The sequence below is a fragment of the Mobula birostris genome, chromosome 22 (assembly GCF_030028105.1).
Source record: "Mobula birostris isolate sMobBir1 chromosome 22, sMobBir1.hap1, whole genome shotgun sequence".
NCBI classification, from domain to species: domain Eukaryota; kingdom Metazoa; phylum Chordata; class Chondrichthyes; order Myliobatiformes; family Myliobatidae; genus Mobula; species Mobula birostris.
The window spans coordinates 12,962,554-12,974,528 of NC_092391.1; the positions used below are offsets into that span (position 1 = coordinate 12,962,554).

General features: G+C 45.5%; 1 protein-coding gene across 1 annotated transcript in view; it reads right to left on the minus strand.

Moving 5' to 3' along the window:
• LOC140186125 (carboxyl-terminal PDZ ligand of neuronal nitric oxide synthase protein) overlaps positions 1 to 10,033 on the minus strand; it is a 142,194-nt gene extending 132,161 nt beyond the window's left edge. The window contains exons 1-2 of the mRNA XM_072240027.1: positions 9,015 to 10,033; positions 8,393 to 8,464 (exon numbers count right to left, since the gene is read on the minus strand). Of these exons, the coding sequence (XP_072096128.1) occupies positions 8,393 to 8,464; positions 9,015 to 9,119 (177 nt within the window). The 5' untranslated portion in view covers positions 9,120 to 10,033. The remainder of the gene's footprint in view (positions 1 to 8,392; positions 8,465 to 9,014) is intronic.
• Positions 10,034 to 11,975: the final 1,942 nt, after the last annotated feature.

An 11,975-nucleotide genomic window follows, 5' to 3' on the forward strand; every position in this document is an offset into this window, starting at 1 on the left:
TATTGAGGTTGTGTACATGGGTTCACTGTCCATTCAGACATCTGATGACAAAGCAGAAGAAGCTGTTCCTGAAACATTGAGTGAGTATCTTTAGGTTCCTTGACTTCCTCCTTGATTGTAGCAATGAAGAGGGCATGTCCTGGGTGTTGGACATCCTAAATCACAGCATAGACATAGTGGCCCATTACCCACTCCTAAGACCTCTGAACAACATTAAAGCTATCTTTCCTGCATGGTATTGAATGAGTGCTGCATTAACTGAGGTACGTTGTGGTATACTCTATTGGGTGGACAATAAAGGCCCCATGGCACTATTCAAAGAAAAAAGGGGGATTTATTCCTTAATGTCCCAGCTACTATTTACCTGTCAACCAATATCATTAAAAAAATACAAAACTTCTGGGCTTTACAAACATCACTGTTTGCAAGAGCTGGCTGTGTGCAAATTTTCTCCTGCACTCCATGTTACAATAATGATTATAAATCAGAACTATTTCATTTGGTGCAAAGTTACCTTTGTACCTAATGAAATAGGTCATTCATTAAGTGCAATTCTTCCTCTTGAGCCCCATCACCCGTATTGGGGCAAAGGCCACCAACAGTAGCTTGCCAGGCTCCTTTGTCCTGGGCCAATCTTTCAGGTTGTCTCCAGGCATAACCCATCTTCTTGGTGTATCCTTCCTCTCCCAGGGATGAGGTCTTTGAAGCTTCTGTTGGTGTTTCTGTAGCAGTGGATTTTTTGGGATGGGTGTGTAGAAGCCATGTATCTGTTTTCTATCTGCACGGTATCTGTGTTGTGTGTTTATTATGGTAATTAGTCACACGAGCAGGGGCGTGGTAAAAGTGAAGGAAATAAGTTACATCTGTGCTTTGTTCGAAGCAGTGTGATTGTAGATGGGGGCCAAATGTCATATTTTTTGCTGACCACTCAGTTATGCTGAGCTTAAGTTTCATCACTTCAAGATTGTATGTTTTCTAATAAAGATCAAATGCACATCTTTGACTTTTGGAGCAATCATTATTGGAATGAGGGTATGTCAAGCAAGTATAACAAATCCATAGGGTCACTGGCAGCAGCAATTGTTTTGGTTCGGTTCGGCCATTACAATGGGGTTGCTAGCCCTATGCCCAAACCTTCCTTTTGCAGCCAGCCTTGGGACTGTCCACAGCAGAGTTCATGAGGTGGACTGTATGTACCTAATTCATTTTAGATATGAAGGTACTGGTAATGAGGTCCAAGTGTCAGCAGAAATGCAAGAGCTGCTTTCAATAATCAATTTATCTCAACACCAGTGAGCAGCACTTTCGTAGCTAGCTTTTTAGAGGATTACTGCTCAATCAGATGTTCCCCATTTTAGTATTCACTTTGCAGCAAGGAACAGGTTTCTCAATGGTAATTGGTGACGGCAAAACTATTAGGTAACATTACACAATATCCCTTAGCTAATTTGATATGACTGTACCAAACAAAAACAACTGAAAATTCTTTTTAGCAAATGGGGCAACACATTGTCAATTCTCCCATCTTCTGCTGTTAAAACTCATTGGAAAATATTCCATACCAACAGAACATAAGAAATAAAAACCAGAAAGGCCATATGACCGCATAAGCCTCCTCTGCCATCAATAAGATCACCTTTGAATTCATCCTGATCTCAACTCCTCTCACCTGTAATGAAGATCTGATAGAGATATACAGAATTTTGTGGGTGACAGAAGGGTAGACAGCAGGAAACTATTCCCCCCCCTCAGAAGAAAATTAGAGGGAAAGTATTTAGAGCAGATCGGAAGAGAATTTCCATCCTGAGTTGCGGAAGCTACTGCCTAAGTTGGTAATAGAGACAGGTAGTCTTGAGGTGTTTAAGCACTTGAATCTCCAAGCCATTAAAAGGCATGTAAAGCAAATGATGGTAAGTGAATTAGAATAAGTAGGTACTCAGTCACCTGTGTAGGAGTCATGTAGGGGTTGTGGAGCTATACATTTATTATCCGCGTGGGGGGAGGCAATAAGTTACATATCCATACTTATTCCATGGTACTTTGCAGCTTGGGACCACAGAGGTCCTATCATTGCTGACCACTGAGATAACATGGAATATAGAACACAGAAATCCACGGCACGCTACAGGCTCTTCTGCCCACAATGCTGTGCCAACCGCGTAAACTACTCTAGAAACTACCTGCAATTTCCCTACCGCATAGCACTTTATTTTTCTAAGCTCCATGTATATATCTCTCTTAGGAGACCCTACTGTATCCACCTCTACCACCATCGCTGGCGGTGCATTCCACGCATGCACCACTCTCTGTGTGAAGAATTTACCTCTGACATCCCCCTTGTACCTGCTTCCAAGCACCTTAAAACTATGCCCCCTGATGTTAGCCATTTCAGCCCTGGGAAAAAGCCTCTGGCTATCCACATGATCAATGCCTCTCATCATCTTATACACCTCTATCAAGTCACCTCTCACCCTCCGTTGCTCCAAAGAGAAAAGGCCAAGTTCACTCAACCTATTCTCATAAGATACACTCTCCAATCCTGGCAACATCCTTGTAAATCTCCTCTGCACTCTCTCTATACTATCCACACCCTTCCTGTAGAGAGGTGACCAGAACTGAACACGGTACTCCAAGTGAGATCTAACTAAGGTCAACATGAGGAATTCTGCAGATGCTGGAAATTCAAGCAACACACACTTCACCTGTGAGTCGGCTGGGGTGATATATTGCGTCCGGTGCTACACATGCCCTTACACTTCCTCCCTTACCACCATTCAGGGCCCCAGACAGTCCTTCCAGGTGAGGCGACACTTCACCTGTGAGTCAGCTGGCGTAATGTACAGCGTCCGGTGCTCCCGATGTGGCCTTCTATATATTGGCGAGACTCAACGCAGACTGGGAGATCGTTTTGCTGAACACCTACGCTCTGTCCGCCAGAAAAAGCAGGATCTCCCAGTGGTCACACATTTTAATTCCACATCCCATTCCCATTCCCATTCTGATATGTCTATCCAAGGCCTCCTCTACTGTAAAGATGAAGCCACACTCAGGTTGGAGGAACAACACCTTATATTCCGTCTGCGTAGCCTCCAAGCTGATGGCATGAACATTGACTTCTCTAACTTCCGCTAATGCCCCACCTCCCCCTCGTACCCCATCCGTTATTTATTTATATACACACATTCTTTTTCTCTCTCTCTCCTTTTTCTCCCTCTGTCCCCTTGCCCATCTTCTGGGGTTTCTTCCCCCCTCCCCCTTTTCCTTCTCCCTAGGACTCCTGTCCCATGATCGTCTCATATCCCTTTTGCCAATCAACTGTCCAGCTCTTGGCTCCATCCCTCCCCCTCCTGTCTTCTCCTATCATTTTGGATCTCCCCCTCCCCCTCCCACTTTCAAATCTCTTACTATCTCTTCTTTCAGTTAGTCCTGACGAAGGGTCTCGGCCTGAAACGTCGACTGTACCTCTTCCTAGAGCTGCTGCCTGGCCTGCTGCGTTCACCAGCAACTTTGATGTGTGTTGCTCTAACTAAGGTCATATAGCTTTAACATTACCTCACAACTCTTGAACTCAACCCCACGGTTGATGAAGGCCAACACACCACATGCCATCTTAACAACACTGTCAACCTGCGCAGCAGCGTTAAGTGTCCTATGGCTCAACGCTCAATAATGTTTAATGGTACATTTCCTAATTGCTAATAAAGAATTCAGCTCTTCGGAGCAATCATTGGAGCTGTGGACAACTCCATCTGCGGTCGCAGGCTGGCGGCAATTGTCGTTTTGAGTTTGGATCAATTTTTGCCGCTACAGTCTGCATGGGCATGATGGGCCAAAAGGCCTGTTAGTTTTGCTGTTTGACTCCATTGTTCTGTAACTTCCTTGTTTTAAACTGGTTTAGTGGTTCATTATCATCACACGCACCAAGGCACAATGAAAAACCCTTCTTGCAGATTACAGATACAGGTTAATTGATTACAACAGTGCATTGCGGTAGTAAAAGGTGAAACAATAACAGAGCGCAGAATGCGGTGTTACAGTTACAGACAAAGTGTTGTGCAAGTAAACAGTTAGTTGCAAGATTTCAATGAAATAGATTGCTAGTTCAAGAGTCCATTTTGTCATACCAGGGAAACACTGCTGAAGTAGTCTATCTAAGCCTTGAATACATTCAGCCTCACATCCTCCAGAGCACTGAGGGATTAAAGATTAAGATTCAAGATTAGTTTTGTTACATGTATGTTGAAACATGCAGTGAAATGCATAGTTTGTGTCTATGACCAACACAGTCTGAGGATGTGCTGGGGGCAGCCCACAAGTGTCGCCATGCTTCCTTTGCCAGCTATCCCTAACCTGCACATCTTTGCAATGTGGGGGGAAACCAGAGTGGCCAGAGGGAATCCACGAGGTCATGGGGAGAACATACAAACTCCTCACTGACAACAGCAGGAATTGAACCTGGATCGCTGCTACTGTAAAGTGTGACACTTAACAGAGGTGGAGAATTCCAGCAGTAACCCCGGGGAGAAAAAGAATTCTCCTAACTCATTCTTCAACTGATTACCTTTTTTTTTGGAAACTCTATTCACAACTTCTGGAATGCCAGATGAAGGGCAACACCATTCAACATCAATTCCCTCAGAATCTCATGTGATCATCTCTTTAACACGGGATTATTACTCACTAAACTGCGAAACTCAGCATGCTGTCCAAGTGTTGGAGGCGTTCACAGTTACGTCAATAGGAAAGAACCAAAACAAACCCAGAAAACAGAGGGGAAAAAGACAAAAAATAAAATCAAACGGCATCGGTGGAGGGAGAAACTGGATCAACATTTCAGTCCAGGAAGGATCATCAAACCAAATTCGTGGCTCCATTTCACTGTCCACTGCAAAGTGCTTCCAGCTAAGTCCATCTCAGTCAACAGCACCCTCAGAATGTATGAGGGAGGATCGCCGCTGGATAATGATTATAATTGCAGTTCCAGGCTAATTTTATTTTACCAATTTCAACACCTTTACCTGGATGAGATCAGCCCTTTGACTGTGGACGAAACTCGCTTGCTACAACAGAGAAATCCCTTGCCCACAGGCAAATCCCTTTTGTACACACATTCCCATTGCCAAACAATAAGCATTCACTGTGTCGCCTCTGCTCGCAATAAACTAATCTGATTCTTGGAAACGGATGCCTGTCTGGTGATATTCTGCAACAAACACTTCTGCTTAAGCAGAAGAGACTCTGCAAGTGTTGAGTAACACACAGAAAATTCAGAATACGCTTAAGTGTTGAGCTCCAATGTGAATTCATGGACCCATACTCCCTGCTTCAATTCACAAGGGAACTCAGTATTATTCTGGGCTTCATGACTAGATCTGCCACGGCAAAAACTGAAAGTATTTTTCATGACATAAACTTCATAAGTAGAAGAGCTTCTTTGAAAGTCTTAAGTAGTAATATTTTCTTTTACATGTTGCCATAGAACACAGGAACACAGTTCATGCGTTATACACACAAACACAACAACCAACATAAATGCAAGAGATTCTCCAGATGCTGGAAATCCAGAAAAACACACACAAAATGCAGGAGAAACGCAGCAATTCAAGCAGCATCCATGGAGAGGAATAAACAGTCAACGTTTTGACTGAGTCCTAATGAAGGGCCTCAGCCCAAAGCAACGACTCTTTATTCCTCTCCATAGATGCTGCCTGAACTGCTGAGTTCCCCCAGCATTTTCTGTGTGTTGCTTGCATTATACAGTGCTTTCAACAAAAAAAAATCTCAGGTTGATGCTGAGGGAGCACTATTGTGTCAGCAACATACTTGCCTGCTCTGTCAAGAGGGTCTAAATCATGACATGATATTATGTCATACTCGATCAGCAGAATTCTCCCCATTCTAACAGCAAAACACTGCAGATAGTGGGACTACAAAGTAGACAGAAAATGTTGAGAAACTGAGTATCTGTGGAAAGAGAAATAGAGTTCCAATCCACAGGTATTGCCTGACCTGCTGTGTATTTCCAACATTTCATAACCACAAGAAAGTCTGCAGATGATGGAAATTCAAAGCAACACATTCAAAATGTTGAAGGAACTCAGCAGGCCAGGCAGCATCCATGGAAATGGACAGTCAACATTTCAGGCCGAGATCCTTCTTCAGGACTGCAAAGGAAGGGGGAAGATGCCAGAATAAAAAGGCGGGAGAAGGAGAAGCAGGATAGCTAGAAGTGACAGGTGAAGCCAGGTGGGTTGGAAAGATAAATAAGAAGGAATCTGATAGGAGAGTGGACCATAGAAGAAAGGGAATGAGGAGGGGTCCCGGGGGCAGTGATAGGTAGGTCAGAAGAGGGAAGAAGCTAGCGTGGGGAATAGAAAAGGGGAGGGGATGGAATTTTTTTTTAAACAGGAGAAATCGATATTAATGTCATCAGGTTTCAAACATTTTCTGTTTTAGTTAAAGAATTCCCAGGACCTGGGCTGCAGTTTACATTTCACTCAATCTCATAAAAGCAGATTATGGTACCATTAACGCACTGCTGTTGGTAGGAGCTTACAGTGTACAAATTGGCTACTTTTCCCAATCACACTTTATGTAACACACACTGATTCTCCCTGAAAAGGTCCTTGAAATGGCAGTGTTTCATTCATGTTTATTGTGTATTTTAATGGCTTAATATTTATTTATTGAGATACAGTGTGGAATGTGCCCTTCTAGCACTTTCAGCCATGCCACACAGCAATCCCCAATTATCTTGCAGGCATCCTCAATAAATCCAATAACCATAATAGAATCAATGAAAGTCTGCACTAAAAGGGCGGGCAACCAGTGTCCAAAGATAACGAACTGTGCAAATTCAAAAAGAAATATTAATAATAAATAAGCAATAAATATTGAGTACATGAGATGAAGAGTCCTTGAAAGTGAATCCATTGGCTGCGAGAATATTTCAGTGATTGTCAAGTGAGTTAGCCCCTTTGTTTAGGGGTAACAATTGTTCCTGACACAAACAAGAGAAAATCTGCAGATGCTGGAAATCCAAGCAACACACACAAAAATGCTGAGTCTAATCACAGGACAACTTACAATGACCAATTAACCAAGCAACCGGTACATCTTTTGGACTGTGGGAGGAAACCAGAGAACCAGGAGGAAACCTGCGCGGCCACGGGGAAAGCGTACAAACTCCTTACGGACCACGGCAGGAATTGAACTGGGGGTCGCTTGTATTGTAAAGTGTTGTGCTAACCACTACGCTACAGTGCCGCCAATAGTTAAATATGCATTAATCAAGATTGTCCAAATCCACCACCGAAGATTAATAGTAGAGCAACCACTGGAGTTGAGTATGATGTTCTTCAAGGGGGTTGTCTATTGGTGGGTCTTCAGCAGACCTCCTCCTGTAGCTGCTATTAATGTGCCTGTCCTTCCAGCTGATCCTCAAAATCTTTGTTAAGGATATTTTTGTGGCATTGTTCCAAGGCTCTCAGTTGCCTACTGTAGGTAGTCCATGATTCAGCTCCATACAGCAAAATGTAGGAAGGACCACTGCTCTGTAGACCAAAAGTTTGGATCTGTAGATTGCGATCTTCAAACTCTCTTTCCCTATATCTTGCACAGGTCCCACTTCCACTACCCGTGAGGTGGTTGGTCTCTGAGTCAATCAGGAGCCTCAGGACTCACACCACCAAGTTTGGGAACCGTTATTACCCCTAAACCTTCAGGCTCTTGAAATAGATAGATAGATAGATATACTTTATTGATCCCGGGGGAAATTGGGTTTCGTTACAGTTACACCAACCAATAGAGTATAAATATAGCAATATAAAACCATAAATAATTAAATAATAATATGTAACAAAGGGGATAACTTCATTTGCCCATCACTGAAATATTCCCGTAACCAATGGACTCACTTTCAAGGGGCTCTTCATCTCATGTTCTCAATATGCATGGCTTATTTATCATTATTTGTTTTTGTAGTTGCACATTGTTGTCTTTGCACGCTGGTAGCCTGCTCTGTAGCGCGGTCATTCATTGATTCTTTTAGGGGCAAGATCATGAATCTCAGGGCTGTATACAGTGAAATATATGGATAATAAATTTACTTTGGACTTTGAATGCCTGATTTTGAGGAGAGAATGCTGTTAAGGTAGGGAAAGCGGTCTACATTTTCAAGGACGATATCGTCAACTTTTATGGGGTTTACTATATCAGCCACCAAGGATGGACAGTAAATGACCACGTGCCCGGAGAGACCTTCCTCTCCAGGTGACATCGCACCTGTCGGCCCGCCTGTGATCTACAATGGAACTTCTGCTACGCCACCCCACCGAGTCTCCACACAACGGGTCACACATTCAGAAATGCGGGAAAGGTTCCCAACACTCACCCGAATCCTCCGCATAGCCGCCACTATCTCCACACGGCTGTTTGGCCTCGGCACGTCCAGGCTCCCGACGTACTTGAAACAAAAAGGGTTCATTGTGTTAGTGTGCAGCTGGCAGCGATATCCCGGCTGGGCTGCGCTTCAGGAGACAGGCTACCGTTGGCTTCAAGGCCAGCCTGGAAACTGCCGCCGTCGCTTTTGTTAATTTCGAACTGCTAATTGAAACCGCGACTCCATCCCAACCAATGCAGTGAGAGGCTTCAGTTCAAACCGCCGCTCTTTCACTAGCCACAAGGCATGATAAAAGTTCAGGACGTGCCCTGAATTCAAACCACAAGCAACTTAATCTTTACATAAAAGCCGCGAATTCCCTAATGCCCACAGCTCTACCGCATGTTTAAGTAAAAAATCCTAATATTCCTCTTCAAAATCTTCCAACAGTTCTTTTCACGGGAAGGGAAAGCACCCATGCGAAGCAGTTTGGTTTCTGAATACAGTAGTGGTGAGCCAGGGCTGTTTTACACACAATTCTTCGCGCCTTCTGCCCCCCTCGCATTTAACCTGGTCTCTCACGCCTTGTTTACTCTAAAAGGGAAAATGAGACAGTGCCACGGGAGGTCGGTACCTTGGCCTGGAAGTGAATGCCGTGCTGGAAAGCCTCCTCGTTGTGCAGCGGAGTCCTCGGGTCGCCAACATCGTCCACCAAGTTGTAGCCGCTCCTGACCGGCATGTTCAAGGGTCCTCCCGCCGTCACACACCGTCGGCAGCGCCGGCGCCAGCAGGTGCATAACACCCGGAGCAGGCTCTCGCAGCGCGGGGTGAGGGGAATTCCGAGTCGGGATCAGAGCGGGGAGGTGCGGTGAGGATGGGAGAAAGACAGGGAGAGAGAGTGGGGACGGAGGGTTTGAGGGGAAAGGGGGAGAACAGAGATGGAAGTAGAAAGCAAGGGGATAGAGGAGGGGAGGGAGAAAGGTGAAGTAAGAGAGGAAGGCTGAAGGGAGGAAGAGGAAGATAGGTGAGGGGAAGGGAGAGAGAGGAAGAGGTAAGGGGATGAAGAGAGGTGAGGGGAGGGAGAGACAGACAGAGGAGGATTCTCTCAGAGCACAGAACTAGAGAAAGTCAGAGCGCGGGTTCCCAGAAAAAAAGATTAGAGAGAGATTCGCGTCCAAGGTGAAAGACTGCCACGGCAGAGTTAAAATGCAGAGAACTATCCGGGCCGAGCCCCAGAACACGAGCGCCGTCACGGAGCACACCCCGCTCGGGACGCTGGCAGCTGTCAGGGCCCGGGAAGATACATCCGAATTGCAGGAGTTCTTTCAGCCCGGCAGCCTCACCTGCCGGCTCCCGATCCCTCCCTCAGCGGATCCGTTCACAATAAGGAGAGAGAATCTGGGCAATCGGCTTGGAGGATTTCCAACTACTTGTAACACACGTAGCTCACGCCCGGGGCTCTGCACACACTATGTGTGTGTGTGCCATTGACTGTTTGAAAACGCTTGTCTCATGAGCCAGGAACCTCACTCGTCTCTTTCCCAATTGGATCAAAGTTGCATCACATGATTAACAACACACACACACACACACACACACACACACACACACACACACACACACACACACACACACACACACACACACACACAGAAACACACACACACACACACACACACACACACACACACGCCGACCGTCCCGCCTGGATTGTCAGGAAATACGGACGCGCTCCAGTGTTCGGACTCCAGCGGTTAACGTGCGGAATCTCTCCGCAGCAGCTCCGGCGGCCGAGCCACGCTATTCTAGCGAGGCAATATACATCGTAATGCTTGAAAATGGATTTAATGCTCCCATTAACAGATGAAACATTTGCCTGTTGAAGACTGTCAACAGGGTATGTCCCTACAATGTCTCTTCTCGGGTTTGGGTGATGAGGTTGAGAATCTGTGCCTGAATTTCCTCCCATCGACTTTGGAACTTCTGCAGGGATCCCGTCTGCTCCTGAACCTTTGCTATTTCACAAATGGCATCGAAACCAAAACAAACTGCTGAAGGAACTCGGCGGGTTAGGCAGCGTCTGTAGAGGGAAGTGGACAGTGGACGTTTCAGGTGCATTCCCTTCGTCGAGGCTGCAGTCTAGATCGAGTTTTATTATTATAGTAGGTATGCAGTACTTACTGCCCAGTACACCACTGGCGTTTAGGACAGCAATGAAGGTCCTCCATCTCTGGCCCTGTTCAGGGATTCCTTCATCATGTCAGTAGCTTTCTGTTGGTTTTCACTATGGTCAGTCATGCAAGACCTGGGTGAAGACTCAGGAATGCTGTCTCACTCAGATGCGGAAGGATTCTTCATTCATCAAAGTTGCTGGTGAACGCAGCAGGCCAGGCAGCATCTCTAAGAAGAGGTACAGTCGACGTTTCGGGCCGAGACCCTTGGTCAGGACTGTCGGGTCTCCGCCCGAAACGTCGACTGTACCTCTTCCTAGAGATGCTGCCTGGCCTGCTGCGTTCACCAGCAACTTTGATGTGTGTTGCTTGAATTTCCAGCATCTGCAGAATTCCTTGTGTTTGAGGATTCTTCATTGCTGTTTCCACAACAATTTTATTTTACCAGTCAGGGTTGTTAGTCCTAAGCTAAACCCCCAAACCCAGAAGACCAGTGGACCACTCTTAGTCTGGTCTCTACCCTTTGACTTGTTTGGCATGAGTGACTCTACCAAAAGCCAAAGCTTAAAGCCCTGCCTCCAGCCAACATAGCTCTCCATTGAGGCACGCAAGCCTCCAAACCAGGACAAATGTGTTGTCCTCTTGGAGGAGAAGGTATACATACTCAATGTATAAATGTGTGAAAATTAGCCCTTTGAAGGAGCAGTAACAGTACATTAACATAAACTTAATCCTAAACATCCTTTGTCCACTTCCTTCCACTGATGCTGCCTGACCTAATGAGTCACTCCAGCATCTCCTTATTTGCTCCTGATTCCAGCATTGAGTTAGAACGTAGAACATAGAACATTGCATCACAGTACAGGCCCTTTGGCTCACAATGTTGAGCTGACATTTTAACCTACTCTAAGCTTAATCTAACCCTTCCCTCCTACATAATCCTCCATTTTTCTAGCATCTATGTGCCTATCGTGGGTGGTGGGTGGAGATAAATCTTTTCCTCCATTAGTCTGGGGAAGGTGTAGCATGATTAGGGCCATATAAAGCAGGTGGTGGATGGTCGAATGAGCAGCTGGTGTATATCACAAGTCCTGGTTATGTGATCACTGACGTCAGGCAGACAATCTCTGAAGAGTATTGATAATGGCTGGGATCACCCATCTTGTAAAGACATTGCCCAGATGAAGGCAATGGCAAACAACTTCAACTGAAAAATTTGCTAAGAGCAATCATGGCCATGCAAAGACCATGATCGTCTATGTCACATGACATGGCACAAACGCAAGCCAATGAACAATGTGCCTATCTAAGAGATTCCTCAAAACCCCTAATGTATCTGCTTTGGATTTGGCCGAGCTGGTTGGGCTAGATTGTCTGGTATGCTGTAAAGTCCAGAGAGCTCCCGCGGAGGACACTAGCCCAGC